Here is a 25,874-nt window from a genome sequence, read left to right on the forward strand (position 1 = left end):
ACTAGGATCCTGTAGATGTGGAGTGGGGTGGGGTGTACTAGGATCCTAGTACACCCCCACCCCACTCCACATCTACAGGATCCTAGTACACCCCCACCCCACTCCACATCTACAGTCCAGAATGTAGCTCTCGACTACTTCTCCAGCAGCATGCCTGTCACCATGCTCTATGTCATAATGATAATGGTCCAAGCCTCTGAAATTGTTAGCAAGGTCTCAGTTAAATGCTTTCCTTTATAAGAGTTGCTGTGGTCATGGTTTTTGCTTCACAGCAAGAGAACACTGACTAAGACATGCAGCAAGCACCCACTGAGCCATCTTGCAAACATATTTTAATAGTAACCCAGCTTTAATTACCCAGAACTCAAAGCAATGACGTAGGAAAAATCCTTTTTTGTTAATAGTAGGTGTTTTGAGACAAAATTTCATGTAACCCAGGCTAGACTCAAACTTGCTTTGTAGTGGAAAGATGACTCTGAATTCTTGATTCTCCTGCCTGTATCTCTCAAGCCCTGGGATTATGGATACAGGTCACCCTACTCAGTATTACTTAACTTGTTTTTTGTTTGTTTGTTTTTTGAGACAAGATTTTTCTGGAACTCACTGTATAGACTAGACGTCTCAAACTTGGAGATCCACCTGCCTCTGGCTCCCAAGTGCTGCACCACCACCGCCTGGCAACTTCTTTATTTTATGGGATGGAAATAAGGTCCTGAAGTTAGTAGACTCTTCTGCCTCAGCCTCCCCACATGTTTGGGTCTACAAGCATGTGCCAACACACCTAAGTTAAGCATTTGTAATCTACTTTTATGATTTCTCTATGTCCCTTATATCAAACTATGATGATGATTCCAAAACCTGTCTCTGAATAATAGCTAGGCCTGTGGAAAAGGTTGTTGTACATCCCCTCTGCCACTTAGCTTTGCTGCTAAGTACTCCACTCCCACCTTTGGGCTTTGGGGAACTTTGAAAAAGAGAAGCACTTTTAACTTGGCTGTCTGAGATAAAAGTCTTAAATACAAATTTTCCCACAATGTACTTTCTCCTTAGCTGTTCAGAACCCAGTGTGTAATATACAGTACTTGAAGAGCGAGTAATTCTAATGCACAAAGAACATCTTAACCTGATATCTACCAATAGCATCCTAGATGGCCGCCTCCACCCAACACAGTTCTTGATGTTCTCCCCCACTGAGGTTGGGAGTTCCCAAATGTCTGGAGTTAGATCTGAGATATGAGACTGCACTGAGGGGTGGAGGTGAGAAAATGCATTCTCAAGTTAGCTCAGAAACCAAATGAGGGAAGCTCTGAGACTCACTCTTTGCCTTTCGGGAGCTCAGCCAGAGGAATTCCTGGCTTTTGCTGATTACCTCTGTAGCTTGAAACATGTACACAAGATAGGGACAGGCATCAGGCCAAAAAGCTGGTTGGGAGGTCAGCTGTGGCAGTGGTAACAGCAAACAGAGAGCCATGCCAGAGCAGGTGGTCCTTGCATGAAGCAGGCCAGTGCCAAGTAAGGCCAAGGCCACCATCAGGCAGCATGATTCCTGGAAATGTGATGCTTCAGGGGCACTACTATTTGGCACCGCTGACTATATCCCAGCCATGGTACAAGATGGTACTGGCATGACTACGAGGACCGGCCACAGCAGTCTGCTCTAGGATGGCAAAGGAAATGGTGCTCTCCCTATGGAGCTGGAGGTCCTCCCTCCTCCAGACATGCCCCAGGAAGAGTGACAGCAAGAGTAGAAAAAAAGAAGCCAGTTTCAGGGCACCAGAGCAATTCAAACCAAACCAACTGGCAATTGATTCAAAACAATAGTGGCTTTGTCAGGAGATTGCAACAGCCGACAAGAGCTGGTTGAAAAACCTGCCCTCCCCTCCTGATTTCTATCCTCTAGTCCCCGTGACTTTGAGACATCACACTAAAAAAGAGGAAAACAAATTATGCACATAAACCAACATTAGCCAACCCACATGAGGAGGCCTCCATCTGCCCTCTGGAGATGACACATCATCACAACTATTATGCACTGTCTCCTAACTCAGAAGCCCTTCTCAGGCACCCAAGACACATTTAAATCTGACTTGCAGATAAATTCTTCATCATCCAAGCCAAGAGGAAGCAAAGGGCCAAACCATTACGGTTTCCATCCATTACATGCACTTGGGAGGGAAGCACATTCAGGACCCTGATGTGTGCTCTCAACTTGGGGTGGCTACTCCCCACCTCTATAAGGCCTTACAGATCTGTTTTGGGATTTGTTAAGACCCAAAACAGAATTCCCTCTGGAGACTGGGGAAGAAACGCAGACTACAGAATTTCTCACACCACACCCTCTTCTGCTCACTGTGTCCCCACTTTACCAATGGGGTTGTCACCTCCTGTACTTCAAATACACCCAGAGCACCAAGGAGCCAGCAACGGGCACAGCAACAAAGATAAGCAAACAGACTTATCTAGGAAGACGCAGGTGGCCACACATGGGGGCCACACCTGCTCCACTGCAATCTACAGGTAGCTGGGGGAGGCCGTGCATGGCACAGGTAAGCTTCTCCTGTCTGCTCTCAGGTACTGTGCAAGGACAACATCAAGGACAATACTCAGCTGACTTGGAAGTGTGTTCTTTGCTGTTCTGAAGGCAGATTTTCCCATAACACAGCTGTCCTTTTTCTTTCTTTTCTTTTCTGTAAGACAGGGTCTCACTATGTACTCCTGGCTGGTCTGGAGCTTGCTGTGTAGACTAGACTGCCTTAAACCCGCAGAGATCCACTTGCCTCTGTCTCTAGAGTGCTGGGATTAAAGGTGTACACTAGTGATCTCTATTAGGGCTTTTCATTGGGAAAAACCATGGATTCCAACAGTGGGCACTGGGGATAGAGCTCAGCAGTAGAGTGTGCTCTTAGCATGTATGAAGCTGTTTGATTCTTAGCATCGCCAAGAAAAAAGCACTCACACCCAAAACTGAAGGGTAGCAGAAATCTGTTCAGTGAACAAGGGCCATTCTAAGAGAACATTTGCTAAGCTCTCATCAAGAAGTCAAAAACAAGAATAGCAGGACACAGACACCTGACTTCTGACCCTTTCCCTGGGTACCCACCTCAATATGGGGCAAGCCAAACAACTAATTAAAGTCTGCTCAAGAGGCCTTCTGCCCAGTATTCTGCCCGGAGCTGTTGGTAGAACTGTCAATACCACAGAAACTCCTTAAGCAGCTATAAGGATGGCTGCCAAAGCTAGAGGCCAGTCAGCATCTCAAGCCTCTACCTGACAGAGTGTTTAAATGGTGTTTCAGAAACCAATCAGCTCTTCCTTCCCTGAATCAGTCAGTGAGCAGCCTGGAACTCTCCAGAACAAGTATCTACAGCAAGCCAACAGCACAGGTGAGCTACCTACTAGGTACCCACTGAGCAACTGCACTCTTCAGCAAGTCTTTACCCCTCCTTCCTGCCTCTAGAATAATGAAAGGCCAAGGGACAGCATTCATGGCCAAAGACATTGCTGCCAATGCCTCTGGGGTCTGTCAGCCTTCAGAACACAATAGGGGCACAACTGTCCCTAGGCCCTCTGCCAACTGCAGAGACATACATGAAAAATACAAGAAGCTTTCAAATAAGCAACAGAGGGCACAGAAGAGGCCCTGTTCAGCTGTGCAGCTGAAATCACCATTCCCACACATAGCTGCCCTAATGAGGGTGGGGTAGGTGACAAGAAGAGTGCCTAATGTGGTGACAGAGGGCACTACCAAAACGTTCTCAGAGTAAAGGATCCCACCAGGATGGAGGGAGGCAGAGGACACTTCAGAGACTGGAGCCAACTCCGACAGGGATTGATATAACAGGGCCCCCAGCTGAAAGTAGTGGCAAATGTCTGTAATTTGAGCACTAAGGAGACAGAGGCAGAAGGATCAAGGCCATCCTTGGCTACATAGTTCAAGGCCAGGCTGGGCTATATAGTATCTTTTCTCCAAAAAAACAAGACCAAACAAAACACCAGGGGCCCTGGGGCACTACATAAAAATATTCAAGGATCAACAGAGAGATTAAATAAATAATAACACATCCCACAATGAGATCCTACTGAAAATATTGCTGATGAGCAACTGGGGACTTGGAGAAGTATTCACAATCTGCTAAGAAGAGAGAGTGTGCACTCAGCATGCCAAAAACAATTTAAAAACAAGGTGTAGAAGGATAAACACTGGGGAGCTGAGAGATTACCCCTGAGTGTTCCAATTTTTAGTTTTAAAAATCTATGTCCATAATTTCTAAATTTTCTATAGTAAAATTAAAATTGAGTTTAAGCCGGGCAGCGGTGGCGCACGCCCTTAAACCCAGCACTTGGGAGGCAGAGGCAGGTGGATTTCTGAGTTTGAGGCCAGCCTGGTCTACAGAGTGAGTTCCAGGACAGCTAGATCTACACAGAGAAACCCTGTCTCGAAAAAAAAAAGAAAAGAAAGAAAAACTGAGTTTAAAGGAAAAGGGTGGGCTTTTAAATTTGTATCTTCTCATTTTGTGTGTCACATGCATTCATGTCCTCATTCACATGCCACAGTACACACAGAGGTCAGAGGACAAGCCTGGGATGCCAGTTTTCCCACCATGAGGATCCCGGAAGCAAGCTCAGTTGTCAAGCTTAAGAGCAAGGGTATTTACCCACTGAGCCATCTCTGAAAGTTAACATGTTATCCTAACATTCAAAAATTACAATGGTTGGGTTGGTGGCTCACACCTATAATCTCAGCAGTGAATAGGCTGAGGCAGAAGGATTGCCATGTTTAAGACAGCCCTGGGCTACACAGTGAGTTTCAGACCAGTATGAGCTACAATGATAAGGCCTCGTGTCATTAAAAAATAAATAAAAAATAAAAAAACTACTGACACAGGGAAATAATGATGTGTTAAGTCTGGCAAGAAGTCTGAAAACGCAGCCAGACTCCAAAGTAAGTGTCTAAGCTGAGAAAAGCTCCCTGGCTTTCAGTGAACATGTCTCGGCAGAGAAAGCGCTACATCTCTGATAAAAACAAATTCTATTTTAATCTTCTTAGAAGCAGAAGTATGGCACTTATAGATCATAAAGCTAGTTGCCAATACTGTTATAAATCAGATCAAAGAGAAAGAGAAAAGGAAACAGTTGGAAAGCCTAAGAAACTTATTCAAGGTGAGCTGCAAAAGTGAGTGTACAGAGTCAGGCATATGTTGGGGGGCCCTGAGAGGATATACCTACTGCTATGAGAAACACCCCAAACATAAGTGCAGCGACAGACACACTCAGACACACACGTACAATGGTAAAGTATGTGGGCTGGGAAGTAAGGAGGGGCCTCTCACAGCCTAATTTAACAGTTCCAGCTTTGCTTCAACTGTGACCCCGACTCCAGTCAAAGATGAGTGATGAGCAATGAGGTGAGAGATGGTGTAAAGCTGAGACTAACCCTGAGTCCAAGAGCTTGACACAAGGGACAAGACATGGCTTCACTACCTAACTCAGTGCACTGACCTCCGAGGAGCGTGATAGCTTCGGGTTTTAGATTTATTATCAGCTTACGGTTCTGTGACTTCAAACAGCACAAGAAGATTCATAAAACAGTAAGGACCCTACAGAACGGTCCTTGTGTCAAAGCCGAATGGTGGCAAACAAGACATTACATTTATCGTTTAGGTCATCACTCAAAAACTTAAATCTGGCCTAGACTCAGCCTAGATCAACTCAGCCCCTCAAGTGCTTGATAACTAAACTTAAGCCTTAAGTTACAAACAAAAGCAAAAGTTAAAAGTAGAGTCCTCATTAAACTCTATTTCTGGACATGGGAGCCTCTGAGTCCAGTGACAGAGTTCCATCCTGAAAGGAGAAAAAACAATCTAGATTTATTCTTCTGACTTTTCAAATACGCCAATGTAACACTGAGCTCACATTCCCAGATAGCAAGAATCACCTGGAGCTGAGGAGCAACTGCTCTCAGGCCGAGTCTAGCTTACAACAGTTCCCTTCTCATCACTGGGCCAAGTCTACTGCAGCTTAGATACTTTCCTAATAAATATTTCCCTGAAACTATGACTTCCAAAGGAGGACAAGAAAAAATAGCAGAGGACCTATTGGTCTTAGAGACGACCTGCTTTATATCCTGGTTCTTGTAGACATTCAAGTTTGTGACTTCTGACCCAGATAAACAATATTAAGAGGAGAAAGGTCATAAAGGGATAACTTTACAGGCGGTAATTTGGCAAGCTCCTGTGCAAGATATAGAAACCATTTCCCACGCCTCTGTTCTAAGGGAGGCCTCAGACAAGGTCAGTTCTCAACTATTCCTGCACTTACTGTGTACACTGAAAACAGAATCATAGAATTTCTAGTTACTGACATATTGATAAACAAAGAGGGATGGCTTAGCAGTTAAAAACACTAGCAGCGATTTTCAGAAGACCTGGGTTCAATTCCCAGCACCCATGTGGTGGCTAACAACCCCCTGTAACTCCTGTTACAAGGGATCTAATGTTCTCTCTGGCCTCCACAGGCACCAGGTATACATATGGTGCATGGACATACATGCAGACAAACAAAATACGCATACATATAAAACAATTTTTAAAATGTTATATCTATGAATGGATACTATTTAGCAACATGAAAGGATAAACTATATGACACATCTACAACCCAGATGACCTTTAAAACATGTTAAGCCAGGTATGGGTGTAGACCTTGTAATTTCAGCACTTGGTAGGTGGCACAGGAGGATCAGGAGTTCAAGGTTATACTTGTGATACATACACTGTGCTACATGATTGAGGCCAAGCTGGGCTATATACGTGTATGTCAAAATTGAAGGAAGGAAGGGAGGGAGGGAGGAAGGGAGGGAGGGAGGGAGGGAGGGAGGGAGGGAGGGAGGGAAGAGAGAGAGAGAGAGAAAGAAAGAAAGAAGGAAAGAAAGAAAGAAAGAAAGAAAGAAAGAAAGAAAGAAAGAAAGAGAAAGTATTATACTAAATCAAAGAAGAAGCCAGACCCAGAAAGCCACATATCATATGATCACAAAGTTATGAAATTTCTAGAAAAGACAAACTACAGAGAAAGATGAACAGTGACCTGGAGATGTGGTGGAGACTGGGATTCAACAGAAAGGGCCTTGAACAATCGTACCAAAGTGATGGGATCCCCTAGAAGTGGACTGTGAACTATGATACTGGTAAGAAGGGCTAGTAAGAAAAAGAATTCTTAAACTGTTAACACGGGCACACATTATAGTCTGTAAATTATACCCCATAACGTTGCTTTAAAAAAAAAAAAACAAACTTGTCTGACTACAGATGAAAGACGTCTGCAAGGCAGAGATCTGCTTGATAAAGAACAAAAGAGAGAATTTTAAATGTCCTGCTCTGCAACTGGAAAGCACCAAGCTAATATAACAAACATAACCAGTGTGAGGGGCTGGTGTCACTAAGGGATACAGTGCTGTCCAGCATACACAAGGGCTCAGACTCCAGGATCACATTGGAGCTGAGTATGGCACTACTTGCCTGTAATGCTGGCAATCAAGAGATTATCTAAAAAGAAAACTGGCCTCCTCCAGAACATTCCTCAACAATGAGGCTGTGCCACCAAAACTCCTCACAGTTTGCTCTCTCCAATTCAGAGTCCCCCAGTCCTTTGTTTACACCAGTAACCGGACTCCCGTTCATCTCTGAGTCAGTCTCTTCACTGTTACTCAAGCAGGATCTTCATGCTCATGTCTAAGGCTCGAAGGCTAAAGACAAGGAATCCTGTTTCTGGAATTATCTTCCCTATATGAGGTTCCCCTCTGGAAATATCAATGTTGCCTCTTCTCCCTGGCCTCCTTACAAATTGTTCTGATGGTACAGTCTAACTCTAAATGTATCAAGCACACTAAGCTAAGGCTTCTATAGAGAATTTGTAATCAAATGGTATCTGTCTGGAACTAAATCATATGAATAAAAGTATCATTTAGAGGGGTCTGGAGATGGCTCAGCAGTTAAGAGCACTGACTGCTCTTCCAGAGGTCCTGAGTTCAATTCCCAGCAACCACATGGTGGCTCACAACCATCTGTAATGGGATCTAATACCCTCTTCTGGTGTGTCTGAAGACAACTACAGTGATCTCATATACATAAAAGAAAACTTTTTTTTTTTAAAGTATCATTTAGGATACATGACAGTAGAAAAGCCTTACTACTCAAAAAGCAATCTCTGAACTCAAAGTCTCTCTTCCCAAAAGCCTTCTCAAAAGGAACAGAAGTCCGGTGTGGTAGCACATACCTTTAATCTCAGCACTCGAGAAGGAAACCTCTCTGAATTCAAAAATCAGCCTAATCTATGAATCAACTTCCAGGACAGCCGGGGATACACAGAAAACCCTACCCTATCAGGGAAAAAAAAAAAAGCACAGCAGAGAGGATTATCATGAGTCTGAGAACAGCCTGGGCTGTGAGGTGAGACCCTGTTTCAAACAATATGGGCTAGGGAGAGAATACAACTACGAAAGTAAGTACACAGAGCTCAGAGAGACAAGCCAGAGCAACATAGCTTAAAGAACAAATACAAGTTCCTGGACTGGGCAGGATTCAGTGTATGAGTGTGAGGCCCAATACTCTGATAAACCCTGGCAATCCCTTCTCTGGGAAGCTGCTCCCACACACCCTACGAGCCAAGGTCTACAACATACACCAGCTACACAGGGGACTGTTAGTCTTAGGCTCAGCCATCATCTTGGAAAGTGAATTCTTTCCCTCTCTCCCATCATCCTATCTATCTCCCATGTCCAATTTGTTAGCAACTCCAAAACCATCTTGGATTCATCCAATTCTCAATATCCTAGTGTGGACATACTGGTCTGAGAATAAAGTTCAACAGCTTTCAAGAGGAATGCTCACCAATCCTAAATGCATATGCCTTTAATCCCAGGACTTAAGAGGCAGGCAGACAGATCTCTGTGAGTTCAAGGCCAGTCTGGTCTATACAATGTGCCCCAGGACAATCAAGGCTATGTAAAGAGACCCAGTCCAAAAAAACAAAAACAAAAACAAAAAATGCTCATTTCAACTCTGGCCTCTACAGACGAGTTTCCTTTTTCCTTAGATAACTCCCAGTAGGCTAGCCATAACAAGCTGCCTATGGAGATAAATCAGTATTTATAATTCAGTGAAAATAATATCCTCATTCCCGCCAGGCAGTGGTGGCACACACCTTTAATCCCAGCACTTGGGAGGCAGAGGCAGGCAGATTTCTGAGTTTGAGGCCAGCCTGGTCTACAGAGTGAGTTCCAGGATAGCCAGGGCTACACAGAGAAACCCTGTCTCAAAAAACAAACAAACAAAAATCCTCATTCCCACTATGAGTCACAAGTCCTTTTGCTTCTTCAAGTTCATCTTTTTCCATGGTCTCTGATCACATCTAGTCCTGCTGGTGTTTCTAACACTGAAACTGCCATGCTCACTTCACCTTAGGCCTCTTCTACTGTCCATGCCTGGCTTCTACTTCCCACTCAGGTTTCAGGTCAATTTGGAACGTCACCTCCTCAGAGAACTTCTCTGAACAGCTCAGAGTATCTGCCCACCTTTCCAAACCCCTTCTACCACCTCTTGTTTTGTTTTATGTTCTCCATGGCACTCAAATACAAAATCCAATTTGCTTACTGACTCCTGCCAGAAAGGAAGTTTCATGATGGAGACAGATAACTAATTCATCTACTGTATTTCCAAAGCAGGCACACCTCATGAATACATGTTGGGAAATGAGGACTTGATCTAGCAGCAGACAAACCAAGATTCCAGCTAGATTCCAGCTCTGTGGCTGGAGAGGTTCTGCTCAGTGAAAGCGAGTCCCCCAGCCTTCCCCTTACCTCCGTCTCAAACATCTAATTTGGAGACTATAGGGTTAATTTAATAAGGCAACTAGTACAGAGCACTCATGGTGACAGGAAGCTTAGCAAGATCTGCATAGAAACATGGGCCATGCAAACCTAAGGGTGCAGAAACTCCTGTAGCAGAGAACAAGAAAGAAGAAAAACAGCAGGAGTGAGACTGTAAAAGAAAGCCACTTCTCAATGGAACAGTAAAGAAGGTTCTCTCCCCTGCTGAGAATGAGGGCCACCTGGCTCTAGCTCTAGTCTTCATAGCCCTCTGGTAGTCCAGGAGGTACTAGAATTGGTATGGAATAACCAGCACCCTTCCTCAAGTTGGCATCAGAGAGTGCTTAAAGCTTGTGACCCAAACAGCTTGGCTTGAAATCCAAACCTTTGTGGCCTAGAATTCTAACCACACAAAGGAGTTTCAACAGAAGACAGAAGATCACCACTGGTTGCCTGAACTGTACATTTTATACCCACTATGTAACTGGATTCTGGAAAAAGATAAACTAAATCTTTCATGGGCCCTCATAGAAGTCCTTCGAAACAAGTCGAATTCTTTGGGGTGTGGTGGTTCATGCTAGTAATCCCAGTACATGGGACATAAAAACAGAGTACTAGGAATTCAAAGTCAGCCAGGGAGAGTGGCCAATGCCTTTAGTTCCAGCACTCAGGAGACAAAAGCAGGTGAATTATCTCTGTGGGTTTGAGGCCAGCCTGGTCTACATAGTGAGTTCCAGAATATCGAGAGCTACATAGTAAGACCCTGTCTTGAAAAAAACAAACAATAAAAAAGAAATCAAAAGTCGGAGGGCTGGTGAGATCCTCTTTGCTTAGGACCACTTGTTCTTCCAGAGAACGAAGGTTCCATTCCCAGCACCTACAAGGCAACTCATAACTATTCATAACTACAGTTTCCAGGGATCTGAAAGAAGAAAAAAATTTTAAAGTCTCTTAAAATATATTCCTTTTATAAGTTCAAGGTCAGGCTGGGGATGCTTCAGTGGGTGAGGTACTGGCACTACAGGTGTTAGGAGCACCATAAAGCTGGGCACATCTGTCAGCATCTGTGATCCCAGCATTGCTACAGCAAGGTAAGAGGCAGTGATGGAGAAGCCCCAGCAGCTTGAGAAGCAAGCAGTCTAGCATGTGCAGTGGCAGGCAAGAGACCCTGTCCTAAACACTGCAGAAGACAAGGACAAGAACCAACACTCCCGAAAGTTACTCTCTGCCCTCCCACATGACCTGAGGGCACAAATATGTTCACATACAGACACACACGCACACATGCATATATTCCCTCCCTCCCTCCCTCCCTCCCTCCCTCCCTCCCTCCCTCCCTCCCTCTCTCTCTCAGAATGTTTTCAACCTCTAAGACTTGCTACTGAATTAGCTCACCCTTTCTAGTTCTTTTTGAGCTCTGGCTGGCTGATTCAACTCAACTGGCTCAAAACTCCTCTCCAAGCTGACTGATTCAGTCTGGCTTCTCTCTCAGCCTCTGACTTTTTGCTTTGCTCGGCCTCAAACTAACTCTGGCAGTCTGTTCTAATCTTCTGGCTCCTTCCCATTTCTAGCTCGTTCTGTCTTCACCTGTGTCTACCTTGTTCTCTCTCTGTAACCTCTCTCTATAGCTGTCTTGATAAAACTGCCTCCTCCACTCTCTCTATACTCTGTTAAGTAGCTTCCCTTTCCTCTCCATAGAGTTGGGCATATCCTATTTTGTCAAGTCTTTTGTCTGAGGCATCCCTTTGTCTGCCACTCAATTTAGACATCACTTTCAAACATGGGTGCTTCTTTCTATAAACTAACTTTACCTTCACTGTTTGGGATTAAAGGTGTACACTAAGGGCTAAATTACACCACACAACTAGAAACAGGATTTTTCAGTAAAAGCACAATGTCAGGCCCACAGTGTGATTAAATATCCTCCAATATTAAAAGTCATCCTCAAACACTAGCTTGGACTACATGAGACCCTGTTTCAAAATCAAAACAAAACAAAAATGTCAAACGGAAGCTAGGCATGGTGGCTTGCAATTTTAATCCTAGTTATCTAGAAAGCTGAAACAGGAGAATCACAAGTTCAGGCCAGCTGGGCAACTTAGTGAGGCTCTCTCTCTCAAGATAAAAGGTAAAAAAAAGTTTGAGATGTTGCGCAGGGGTACAATACTTGCCCAGAGTGCATGAAGTCCTAGGTTCAATGCCCAGGACCAAAACAAAAACATCAAACTGACTTTCTACAATACCCTATTACAGAAGTTGTATCAGACAGAGAACAAAAACACAACACACTTGACAGGCATTTCCTTTGACAGGGGCTCTCCTATCACTAGAGTCCCATGGACCAGAACCCAGTAGATCCTTTAAAAATCCATAACTCAATACCATTCTCAAGTGGGCTGCATGTTCTTCTGCGGAGCAAGCTTAAAGACACTCACAGCAAGCTCAGTGAGTAAAAACAAGAAAGGCTAAGTGCTTAGAAACACTTTCTCAAAAAACTTAGGTCATGCTCAGCACTGCACAACTGTAGTGTCTACACTTGAGAGGCTAGGACAAGAGCACTGTGAGTTCAATGAAAAGCTGTTTGGTAAAAGAAGAGGGGAAGGAGTTAAAAAGGTGGGCAGTGGGTAAGAGCACAAGAGCACTTGCACAGCAGCATAAGGACCTGAGAGCTCAGCAGGATCCATATAGAAAAGCCAGGCGTAGCTGAGCACACAGCCAGTGATTCAGAGACAGGCATATCATTATGGTTTTCTGACCTGCAGCTTAGCTCCAAGTTCAGTGAGAAACTGTCTCAAGGGAGCAAGAGTGACTGGTGGAGCAGGACGCCTGACAGCCTTCCCTGGCCTCCCCACACCCACACAGACACATGGACGCAGACTTACACACTTGAAAATAGAAAAAATGCTAAATGCTAAGCATGGTGGTGCACATCTCTGATCCCAGCTCTGAGGAGGCAGAGGCAGAACTTTTGAAACCCAACCTGCATTACTTTCCTATTAGTGCTATAATTTAGTGACATAGAAATAAATTTATTACTTCATAATTCTCAAGGTCAGATACCAAATTTAGGCTTCTCAGAGCTAAAACCAAGATGGATCACAGGCCATCATTCCTTCTAGAAAGTGAGGAGAAATGCTGCTTCCTTGTCTCTACTCTGAAAGCTACCCACATTCCTTAGTCATGGTCTCTTCCCTACTCTTCAAAGGGAGCTGCGTCAGGACTAGTCTTTTTCCTAGAGTGTCCGCTCAGTTCTATCTTCTACTTGTTAAGGACCCTTGTAATAACACCGGGCCCACTCAGATAATCCAGGATAATCTTAGCTGATCAGCAAACTTAATTCCATCTGCAGCCTTAAATCCACTTTCTTGTGTAACATATTCACAGGATCCAGGGACTGGGACATAACCATCTTTTTCTTGTTGCTACATTGTGTTTGTATAGTAAGAATTTTGGTTTCTTTAAAAACCCAGTTATGCTGTGGAAATATTTTTTTTTTGTTTTAATCCCAGGGCTGAGATATGAGGGTGCTTCAGGCTGCTTCAGACTCTCCACAGAAGTAACTGTGATTTGTCTTGTGCTCTGGCAAGAGCATGATTCTGCCTGCTGAAGATATTTTTTGTTCAGAATTCTGGGGACTCTCGAGAGAATATAAAAATGCCAGAGCCCTGAGAGGCTATGGTGGCTGCTGCTCCCCCTGCTGCTGTTACTGTTCTTGCTGCCTTTGTTGTTCACTGGATTGCTTGTTGGAGATATCCTGACAACAAAGACTGAACTTGCTTCAAGGAACTTGATGCTCTAATCAAGGAAATAGTCTAATGAGATTGACATCTCCTTTCCCTTCTAACCTTCTTTCCCTCCTACCTACTATTGGGTGGTTAGAAGGGATTGGGATGCAGAAAGGTTGCAGGTATAAGAACCCAATAAAGTAGCCAAAAAGAACAGCTACTCAAACATGCATGATGCATGCCTGTGTTGCATTCATGAGTGGACACGTGCAGGTTCGTGCATGATGTGGCAGGAGTTCCTCATATGGAGATCAGGGAACAACTTACAGAAATTGGTTCTTTCTCCTTCTCAGAATCCCTTTCCACCATGTGGGTTGTCAGGTTTGGTGGTAAATGCCTTTATCCACCAAACTATTTCACCAGCCCCAACACAGACATCTTTAAGGGTGCTGTTTACCTGCCCACCGTATAGTCCAACTGGACAACAATATAAATGTCCCCCAGAAAAGGATCATCCTACTGTCTTACTCAACACCAACATTCCTCAAAGTACCAATCCACTGTAAGAAAGATAAACAAGATTCAACAAAGGCAAGTTTATAAAGTTGGTTCCAGGGGCTGGAGAGATGGCTAAGCAGTTAAGAGCACTGTCTGCTCTTCCAGAGGTCCCCCAGCAACTACACAGTGGCTCACAACCATCTATAATGGAATCTGATGCCATCTTCTGGGGTGCAGGTGTGCATGCAGATAGAGCCCTCATACATAAAATACATAAATAAATCTTAAAAAAATAAAGTCGGTTCTAGATTCTGGAGAGTCCCTTCTCAATTCAGCATACATTTTTAAATTACATGGTCTATCTTAGAGACACTATTAGGCAGGAAAAGCAAAGGTGAAGACAGCAGATAAATCATGACTACGTAACTGCCATATACAAGGCTAAATCGTATAAGAGTGCTGGCTTTCCAAAGGATGAGGTTCATTCACTTGGGGAAGGCTCAGACTGAAGGAAGCACAGGATTTAGCCAGAGGGGATAAGTAACCTAAGACATTCACCCTCCCCTTTGTGTTGCCCTTTTGCCTTACAGCAGCAGAGGAACTGGCACCTTCATTTCCTCTACCAAGGAATTCTAGGCTTTTGTGAGCAGATGAGTGGAGGGATTTTTCAGCTTTTCCTGGTGTAGCTCAGCAGGAAGGTAATTATTTAAAATGCTTAAGACCCTGGGAATCAGGACTGGCAGGGTGATTCAATGGATAAAGGTGCTTTCTGCCAAGCCTGAGGAGCTGAGTTCAATCCCCAGGATCCACACGGTGAACGGACAGGACCGGACAGGACCGGCTCCTACAAGCTCTCCTCTGACCTCTGTAAATACAGTACAAACAGAGCAGGGACAGACACATCCCTGGAGCTCACTGGCCAGTCAATCTAGCCAGTCAATGATCTCTGAGTTCAGCGAGAAACTCTCTCTCAGAGAAATGGCTCATCAGTTAAGAGCACTGACTGCTCTTCCAGAGGTCCTGAGTTCAATTCCCAGGAACCACATGGTGGCTCACAACCATCTGTAATGGGTTGATGCCCTCTTCTGGTGTGTCTGAAGATAGCTACAACAGTGTAGTAACATACATCAAATAAATAAATAAATAAATAAATAAATAAATAAATAAATAAAACAACTTAAAAAAAAGAAACTCTCTCAAAATAGAAGGTGGGTATGGGGAGCAATTTAAAAAAGAATGAGGTAGAGAGCTAGAGGACGATAATGGATACTAACCTCTGACTTCTGCATGCCTACATACATGTGTACCTGCATGCACACACACACATAAATGCTATATATAACATGTACACATCCACACTAATTCAATTCCTAACCTCTAGGCTCAAATTTCTTCCTTTTTTTATTTATTTTTCTGAGGCAAGATCTCACGAAGACAAGGCTGGCACTGAAGTCAATAAATAGTGGTAGATGACCTTGAACTTCTGATCCTCCTGCTTACATTTCTCAAGACTGCTGGTCTATAGGCATCCACTATCAACCTGGTTTACGCCAACTGAGCTACATCCCCACCTTTTCCAACTCGATTAACACTTTCTTATCCTTCTATGGGGCAAGTAATGAACCAGGAGACCCTACTTACAATGGAAATTTGGTCCTGGACTTCTAAAGAACAAAAGATAAGAGGAACACAGGCTTCTCTTTAAGTAAGAGAATTCATGATTTCTGATAATAATACAGGGAAAAAGAAATAAACACTGAGGGGCAGGAGAGATGGCTCAGAGGTTAAGAGCACTGTCTGCTCTTCCAGAGGTCCTGAGCAACCACATGGTGGCTCATAACCATCTATAATGAAATCTGGTGCCCTCTTCTGGTGTGCAGGCATACATCCATGTAGACTATTGTACACTAAATAAATCTTTAAAAAAAAAAAAGAAAGAAAGAAAAAAGAAAAAGGAAAAAGAAAGAAAGAAACACTGAATCGGACACAGGCACACACACACTCTGGTGTGGACACGCCTCCCAGTACTACCTTTAAATCAGACTCAGGTTGTTATCATGGCTCTTACCATCTATCCTGTAACTAACCATGCCTGTTTCCTCAATCCTAGTTTCTGAGTTATTTGAGATTACTGTCTCTATAGCCAATGCCAGTGCACACTCTGTAATAGTAGGCAGACTATCCAATGATTAAAGACTATGAGAAAGAAAAAAAACAATTAGTGACGTGGGAGCAGAATTGTAAAACTAAGTGATTTCTACAAGTGATTTCCATTACCATGCCTATCACAAGAAGATTCCTCTAGTGGGACCTGTAGCTCAGTTAGTAGAGCACTTGTACTTACATCCTAGGCACAAAGCCCTGAGTTTGATCCCCAGAACCACATTAAAAAAAAAAAAAATAGATACGGAGCACAAACCTGTAGTCTCAGTATTCGGAGGTAGAGGCAGAAGGATTAGAAATTAAAGATTACAGCCGGGCAGTGGTGGCACACGCCTTTAATCCCAGCACTGGGGAGGCAGAGGCAGGCGGATTTCTGAGTTCGAGGCCAGCCTGGTCTACAGAGTGAGTTCCAGGACAGCCAGGGCTACACAGAGAGAAACCCTGTCTCAAAACAAAAACAAAAAACAAAAAAAAAAAGAAAGGAATTAAAGATTGGGATTAAAAAGACGGCTAGGGAGATAAAGTGTCTCGTGTGCAAGTGTCTGGACCCGAGTGTGCTCCCAGGACCCATGTAAAACAAAATATTCCATAATAAACCCAGTGTTCTGGGTGTCCAGAAACTACCCAGCAGCTCAACAGCCAGCCAGCCTGATGTGCTCACTGGCAAACAAGAGACCCTGTCCTATAAGACAGAAGGGTAGATGTCAGACATCGTCCTCTGACTTCCACATATACACCATGGCACAAGGACACTGGCAGCCACACACATCAATATGTTACACACACACATACACACACACCATACATACAGACAGACATAAAAAATAAAAAAGAAATGATAGTCCCTTTTCTTCCTCAGCCACACGAGTATAAGGCCAACCTGGTATACATGACACCTTGCCTCAAAGAGGAAAGAAAAGATTTCTCAACTGAACACTTAAAATCTGTAGGGCACAGTGGGCTGAGTGCTTAGTCCTTGTTATTCCTTAAGTCCGGCATAGCTTTCCACCCTGGGCCACGCACAACAGTTACCACGTAAGAGTACACACGTGGGATCAAAGACTGAAAACATAGCTGAAGTTCCTAGTTTAAACATCTCAAGGGCTGGCAAGACAGCTGAGGGTTAAAATGGTACTTGTCATCAACCTTGACAATGTGATAGACAGAGAGGGCACAGCTCTTGAGAGGTTGTTATCTACCTATGCACACACACATACACACATAGCACACACACACATACACACATAGCACACACACACAATAAATAAATAAATAAATAAATAAATAAATGTTTAAAAGAAAAATGTTGGGGTTGGAGAGTTGGCTCAGTGGTTAAGAGCACTTGTTCTTGAGAAGGACCTGAGTTCAATTCCTAGCACCCATATGGAAGCTTACCACTTCCTCAGGCACTGGGCATCCATGTGGTACACAGAGATATATGCAGACAAAGCACTCATATGACTAAAATAAAATTTAAAAGAAAAAAGAAAAATGTCTCTTCAAATACCACTTAAACAGCCAGTTGCCAAAAAATTATTTCTTATGCCTGAAATCAAAAGAGACCATTTCTAGGTCCAGCAAAATGGCTTTGCAGATAAAAACTCCCAAGCCTGACAATCTTTGATTTCTGTTATGTACCCAGTAAAATGAGAAAACTTACAAGTTGTCCTCATATCTCAATGTATACTCACACAAAATAAATAAATGTAGTAGTTTTTTTTCAGAAGACCACTTGCTACCCTCTGATATATACCAAAAGATGTTAACAAGAGAAGTGAAACTAAAACCAACCACAAAAGCTGCGCACTAGATGAGTCCAGAATCTATATGGGGGGGGGGGGGTGTACATGCATGACATTCCTTAAAATGTTAAAAGGGCAAGAACTGTGAACTATGTTCTAAAGCGTACAGCTCCACTACAGAGGCCTTGAACAGAGCCAGCCAAATCAAGAACGCTTCTATGTAGCATTTGTCAGGCAGGCATTCGAAAGCATCAGTGAGAGACTCCCATTAGACACCTGTTTTCTTCAGTTTATAGATGAGAAACTATAGTCTTGATAGATGCTTGGGTTTTGTTGTTTGTTTGTTTGTAAACAGCATTATCCTGGACAGCCCAGGCTAGCTTTGAACTCATGAAGTTCCTACCTTAGCCTTCCATGTGTTGTGATTCCTGGTATACACCACCAGCCTAGCTTAACCATCAGTTGACTGGGGAGAAAGTTAAGATTTTATGTTGTCCACCCTTTACACTCAACTTTATAAACCTCCTTTTGCCTGTAATTTGCCAGGTCTAAGCCAGTCACAGACATTATCACAGTTAATCTGAATTTCCACCCCGCAGGGACGTTTTATCCACTTCATTCTAGAGTCCTGACAGAATGGCTTAGGAAAGGGATGCCAGGCTGCTCTCCCCTGTCACCTGTCACACAAGTTTGCCTTGAAAAGAATTTCTTTTCCTCCAGGGTGTCCCAGAAATTGAGCACATGTTTTTAAACCAAATCAAGATGCTTCCCCCAAGGCTACTTAGCAGAGTGGGAAGGACATGGGTTTTTTAGAAAGCCAGTCATGGGGAAACTGGAATTCCAACAGACATATTCACAGTCCCTAGTGTCCCAAAACCTACTACATTGCCAGAACCTGATTTGATGATCCAGCCACCTCTAAAATCCTAGTACTACAGAGGCTGAAGCAGGATTTTCAATGAGTTTCAGGCCAGCCTGACCGACAATACAAAATCCATCTCCAAAAAGGAAAAAGAAAGTCTTTGCTTGGCATGTGATCCCTAGGCCACCTCTCAGGATCGGGTGATAAATAACCACAACTTCCCCTATACTTGGTTCCTCCCCCAAAAAGCTCTTGAGCCTCATCTGGAAACAGCTGGAAGGCAGCAGTTAACAGGAAACCAAAGCAAAACATAACAAAACAAGACAAAAAAAAAGCACAGAGTGTACCAGGGAGTTAGGCCGTAGAACGAAGAGCCCATGGAACAGACTGGAAGCTGTAGAACGAACCTAGGCCAAAAACAGTCACATAGAAGACCCAGCTGGCCCTCCTCCCAGCCCTAGCAGGAGAAACCTGGAAAAGAAGTAAAGGTTCTGACTCCACGCAAGGGCAAGCTAAAGCGGCTTCTGAACCAGATCTGCTTTCCTCCCCCAGCTTGGAGTTTTCTCCTCTGAAAGCAGCTGGTGGCCATGACAGGTAAGCTGGATTCAGAAGCCCAACTGTCTCTAGCTTCTCAGTTAATCTGTACCCAATGTCCACACTGCCGATTAAACTCAGCAAAGGCCACAAAGAGCATCCTCATAGGACGCTACTACCAGATGTCCATCCAGGAACCTTTTGGTGATAAACCTAGGACAGTACTAGACTAGACACGAGGAACGAAAATAAAAGCAAGTGACACCATGGGGCTGGAAACACCAAAGAGCAAGTCAGCTTCTTGTACCAAACTAGTGACACATTTTGCAATGTAAGAAAATGAACCCAGAAAAGGTCAGGTGCCAAAATGGTGGGATTATTCAGCTGGTGTTATTTAATGATCCTTTAGGTTATCCAAACAGAACACAAAGGGAGACTGGCTTATTCTTCCTTTAGCAGAGCTTACTAACTGAGACTTCTCTAGCCCAAGTCTCCAATGGCTCAAGCAGCTTTCTCTCCCTATACATGCAGAAGTTTATATTAAATTTAAAAGAAAAAAAAGAGGATTAAGTTCTCTTAATAAAAACACATTCCTGTTCTTTGGCTCTGATTTTGATTGCAAAGCATTTCTCAGAGAAGAGTTTGTGCTGTAATCTAAAAGAGTCTGATTCCAACATATGTGCTCAAAGTTAGAGACTGAGAAGGTGCTGCACGGCACTGTTCACTGCACAGCCTCACTGTCACCTGCTTGTTTAAAAACAGAGTATCTTCCCAGAGCTCAGGGCCAGCTCAACCTGGCAAGATCTGAGAATGAGAGCAGAGACTGACCAGTGTGCCACGTAAAGGTGACAGAAGGAAGAGCTGTGCTGCGGGGATAAGCCATCAGGGAAACCCTCACAAGAGGAAATCGGGGTGAGGTGAGGGTGCATTTCAGAAACAGAACAAAGGAACAAGTTGACTAATCACTTATTCCAGAGAGGGAAAATGCCATCCAGAGCCAACTATCTAGTATTTTAATTTCAGGCAACTGAGTAATGCTTTTAATTTGGATTACCAGGGCTTATTATCCACCTCCCTGAGAGAGGGGGGAGGGGGCAGAAGGGTTGCTTGAAACCATGAATATAAGACCAGCCTCCTGGATAACAGCATGATCAGTCTCAAAAAAAACAAAACAATAACCATAAAGTAGGATACTTATGAATGAAAGTAGCATGCTAAAACCTATTATTTTGCAGGCTAACTTTCAAAATTAATTAAAAGCAAAATCAAAACAGGGCTGGCCATGGCAGCACCTGGAATCCCAACCCTTGAAAAGCTAAAGCAGGGGAGCTGGAGAGATGGCTCAGTGATTAAGAGCACTGACTACTCTGCTCTTTCAGAGGTCCTGAGTTCAATTCCCAGCAACCACATGGTGGCTCACAACCATCTGTAATGAGGTCTGATGCCCTCTTCTAGTGTGTCTGAAGAGAGCAATGGTGTACTCATACACATGAAATAAATAAATAATTCTTTAAAAAAAAAAAAAAAGAAAAAAAGAAAAGCTAAAGCAGGAGGACTACTGCAAAGTTGAGGGAGGTCAGTCTAGGTTATACAGTGAGTTCCTGGATATATAGGTATCGAGGTAACACTAAAAAAACTAGGACTATTCCTACTCTTCTTTCCATGGTGTCACTGCAGTCACCTGGGAAACTTTTTCTATGCTGCCAGCTGCGCAGGAATCACAAAGCCAAAACCAGTATAGTTACTAAAGCCAAAAGCCCAGTCAGCAAGGTTCCTGCTTGAAGTTACTACCCAGCTGGACTATTCTAACCGCTATCAGTTCAGAGAAGGTCTCTGGCCGAGGCAGAAAACCTGCCTAAAATGCATGCCTAGCAGACACACTGGGGAAGAGAGGGTAGAAAGAAAGGTTAACATCCCTCACCCCCAGAAAACCATCTCTGAGACTTTGAAAAGAGATCTCTGTCCAAAGCTGAATCCCCATTTCAGGACAGTGTCTGGAATGTCAGCCCTACAAGCTGACATCTCACGCATACATTTTAGGGCCAGCCAGAAAATTCTCTAACCAGACCCGGGCATGAGAGGCATATGTTTGTGACCACAGAACTTGGGAAGTGGAAGCAGGGCAGTCAGGAGGAGTTCAAGGCCAGCCAGCATCTGCTACAAAAGCAAGTTTGAGAGGAGCCTGGGCAACATAAGATCCTGGGTCAAAAGGAAACAAAACAAAACAAAAACAAATTCCAATTTCCCAGGAAAATAGACTCCACAAGTCGTCCTATGTGCATCAAGGGTCTTGCCTCAGAACTTCCCTGGAAAACGAGATGTAAGCGAACCCGGGCTCCAAATGCCTGGACAATCAGGAAAAGTATCTAACATTTAAGGAGAGCTGAGTAAACACTCCACCTATTTCAATCCTTCCCTGGGGCAGCCCCCTGGAGGTCAATACTACTGTCACACACACACCCCTTTATAGACAAGGAAACAGGCTCCAAGGTGTTACACAATCATTAAGATAATGCAGCCAGCGCCCTAACCACCCTGGACAGGTGATCTTAACCGTTGGGTGTTGCTGGAAATACACAAAGCAGTAGAGAGAAGGGGTACACAGAGCCAAAAATACAAAAAGAAAAAAAAAAACACCAACAACAACACGCAGCCTGTAGCTACACCTAACTCTTGTCCAAAACCGGCGACCACTGGCACTGGAGAAGGGGAGGGCCTGGATGGGGAACACGAAGCCGGAAGAACCCAGGAACGGCTGACAGGGCTACAGGCCGGAACCCTGGCGCCTCTCTCAACGGTGGAGACCCCAGACTCACAAATCCTCCCAGAAGCAACCCTCAAAGGCACAGCGTGAAGCCAAATGGCTAAGATGTTTTTTGTTAAAGAGAGACTGTAGTGAAGATGGGGCTCGGCCAGGTCCGGGAGTGGGGCGGGGGCGTCACCGGGTCCCTTACCTGTAGGCCAGGGTCATGCACTCGAAGAGCTTGGTGAGCGAAGCATCGATGGACAAGTGGCAGGAGCTGGTCTTGCCGAAGCTATAGGTCTGGCACGTCTGCTTGTTGACCGTGTCGAAATCATAGCCCTTCTTGGGCGGGTGCTCGCGGTGCGGAGAGGACACCATGAAGTGGCCGCTGTGGATGATCTGCTGACGGCGAGGAGGTTCCTCGCGGCCCGGCCCGGCCCGAGGCTGCAGCGGCGCGGCGCTCGCGTGGGCCCGGGATGAAGTGGCCACACCGGAGGGGGGCGGCGGAGACGGCTCGTCTGTGTCCGAGTCGTCGTCGTCCTCGGGCACCTGAGGCTTGAGCAGCACCGAACGGCCCCGACTACGGGGCCGACGCGGCGAACACATGAAAACGTCAGCAGCCATGAGGAGAACCTGGTCCGGGGCATCCCCCGGGAGCCGGGACGACGTAGAGCAAAGAAGCACGGGGAACTGAGGGGCCGCCGGCCGGGCCCGGCCCTCGCGCAGACTGCCCGGGAACGCGCGGCCTGAGGGGGAGGGCGCCGGCCTCCTCGTGATGTCACAGCCCGTCTTAGCCAATCGGATGCCCGCCTCTACCTCTTAAAGGCGCAGGGGACCCTTTCCTTCTCTGGGCGGACAAAAAAAAAAAAAAAAAAAAAAAAAGCCGGAGGCCACGCCTCCATGCCCGGCCCCTGGCTGTCCTCTTTCCCCTCCGGCTGGCCCGGGAGCTGAGGGACAAGAAAGCCAGGCGGCGCCTCTCAGAGAGCCTAGACTCTGGGCGGCATTGGCTGTCGGTTCAACTAGTGTGGCCCCAGCCCCTGCCCCGCCTCCGCCACGCCCGGATCTTGGGAATAGCCCTGAGGCCTCACTGCGGGCAAGGAGGGCACTCCACGTGGTGGGTAGGGGTGGGGCTCCTTCCCCCCCCAACCCCCAGGCCAGCTTTCTCCCTCCATACCCGGAACTGAGTCTTCGAAAGCCTTCCTGATTTTGTAGGGGCGTTACGACTACCGTCCCCATTTTGTTGAGGCGAAGATCGAGTTACCTAAACTCTAAGGGATGTTCCCTAAGGTTCCAACAAGACCCAAGAGCACGGCTCGTGGAATCCTCACATCCTTAAGGGGCAGAAACTGGCTCTCCCGGGCTGAGGCATGTCCCCTGGGCATCACCGCTCTTAAAGGGTAGTAAGAGTTCTGCAGGAGCCTAGCTGTCGGCCTCCAGACCCAGCAGCTTCAGCTACAAATCAAACTACTGTCGTTATTGTTTTGAAGTTTGGCCCAGAAGCCAAATTCCAAAAGGGGAAGTTTGGAGCCTAGTTTTCTTTACTGCAATTCCTATGTCTCAGAAAGTTGTATCAACCTAAAAATAGCAATGAGCCAGTCATGGTAACGCATGCGCATGACTGCAATCCTAACAGGAGGGAAGCAGCAGCGGGAGGATCAGAAGTTCCCCAAATCCTAGGTTAGCTTGAACTTCATGAGACCCTGTCTCAAAATAAAGTAAAACAAATTATTTTATTTTTAAGAAATTCAGTGAGATGGTTCAGCACGTAAATAAAAGCACTTGCTGCCAAGCCTGATTTCGTTCCAACCTGGAGGCACACATGATAGAAGAGGACTCCCAACAACTTGTCCTCTGACCCCTCTGCTGTGGCATCTGTGCTTCCCACAATAAATAAATGTAAAATAAATAAATAAATAAATAAAAGATTTTGTTTGGGGACAGAATCTCTATATGTAGTCCTTACGTAGACCAGGCTGCCCTTGTACTCAAGGAAGACATAAGAGGGGGAAAGACCAGGATGTCTTCTATATGTGACAGGAAAGCTTCACCCGTGACATTGTCCACAGTGAGCTGGACTATCTAACATCAATTATCAATCAAGAAAATGTGCCACAAGACAATCTAGTGGGAGCATTGTTACAGACGAGGTCCCTGCTCCCAAAATGACTCTAGCTTGTTTCAGAATACCATAAGACTAGCCTGTAGACCAGGCTAGTCCTGGCCACAGATGACTCCCCTGCCTCTGCCTTCCTAGCAGGTAGGCATGTGTTGGCCATGTTTACTTGCTTGTTTTACATTTCTAAAAACAATTTCACATATGAATCCACACGTACCTGTCCTCACTCCCATGAAGACATACACATAATAAAGAATAATAATGATAAGGCTTTAAAGGAAAGGTTATCCTCAGGATGTGTATCGTCTTAGTGTTTTTCTGCTGTGGACAGACAGCATGACCAAGGCAAGTCTTATAAAGGACAACATTTAACTGGGACTGGCTTACACAGGTTCAGAGGTTCAGTCCATTATCAGCAAGGTGGGAGCATGGCAGCATCCAGGCAGGCATAGTGCAGACAGAGATGAGAGAGTTCTACATCTTCATCTGAAGGCTGCTAGCAGAATCCTGGCTTCCAGGCAGCTAGGATGAGGGTCTTAAAGCCCACACCCACAGTGACACACCTACTCCAACAAGGCCACACCCACTCCAACAGGGCCACACCTACTAATAGTGCCACTCCCTGGGCGGAGCATATACAAACCATCACATGTGTGTAACTGATGTCACATCATTATGGGCATTTACAAACTGCTTTTGCAAAAAATAAAAAGATAAAAGTATTTGTAGAGGCTTCTGATGCTTTGATTTAATTTAATCAGGAATCTGTGTTTACTGAAAGTCCTTGCCCTCAATTGGTTTTTGATCTGTCAATAAAGTTGCGAGTAGCCAATGACTGAGCATGAGGCGGGATACTGAGATTTGCCGAGGTAGGCCGAGTGAGAATCGGGGCCTGGAAAAGAGAAGCTAACCAGCCACGTGAGATTTCTAGCCACTTCCCCAACTGGGCCTGGGGCTGCAGGGGAAGTTTTAGGAGTGCCCAACCATTGAGTTAACCAACGCATTTTAAGAATAACTGGTGTGTGTGTGTGTTTTCTATTTGACGATCCAAGATAGCTCCTGGGTGGGTGCGCGCATGCGACTAGCCAGGGGCACAAATCGGGCAGTCAAAACTGCCCACTACGGGTACTGACTTCTCACTTTGGCCCACTTTTTAGAGAACTAAAAGCAAAACAAATGCCTAGCATATCTGCCTCCATTCCATGTTTGATTGGCTCTGCAGAGATATGTCAATCACGAAAGGAGTGTCTGTCTACCTACCTTATCCCGTCTCACCTTTCTTCAAAGCTGCAGAGACCAAAATAAGTTGTTTTCCTAAATGGTTTTGTTCCGGTCACCTTGGGTTCCAGAACAAAGCTTCCAATGACAGTATCTTTCCCTGTGCCCACCCAACCCACTCTGAAAGAATGCAGTTGTCTACTTGTCTAGACTACACCCGTGATCAGACCTTCAGATTGGTCCCCACCGGTGATGGCAGTTGTTAACATCCTTCATCCTTTCCAATCCCCCTGATAGAACCTGAACTGAGACAACACTTAAGCCACCCCTCAGGATGGACTATTTAATTAGGCACAGTTTTGCTCTCCACCCACCACTCCCACCCCTGCCCCCGCCCCACCCCTATTCCAC

General features: G+C 45.0%; 1 protein-coding gene across 2 annotated transcripts in view; it reads right to left on the reverse strand.

The window, feature by feature from the left end:
* The window catches only part of Mlxip (MLX interacting protein), a 62,144-nt gene extending 39,271 nt beyond the window's left edge, over positions 1-22,873 (reverse strand). Inside the window, exon 1 of one of the 2 annotated variants that reach the window (XM_028766142.1) lies at positions 22,341-22,873. In XM_028766142.1, the coding sequence (XP_028621975.1) occupies positions 22,341-22,753 (413 nt within the window). In that variant the 5' untranslated portion in view covers positions 22,754-22,873. The remainder of the gene's footprint in view (positions 1-22,340) is intronic. The other variant, XM_028766141.1, reaches the window with a different exon arrangement.
* Positions 22,874-25,874: the final 3,001 nt, after the last annotated feature.

This window comes from Grammomys surdaster, unplaced genomic scaffold, assembly GCF_004785775.1.
Source record: "Grammomys surdaster isolate TR1022 unplaced genomic scaffold, NIH_TR_1.0 166, whole genome shotgun sequence".
Classification (NCBI taxonomy): Eukaryota; Metazoa; Chordata; class Mammalia; order Rodentia; family Muridae; genus Grammomys; species Grammomys surdaster.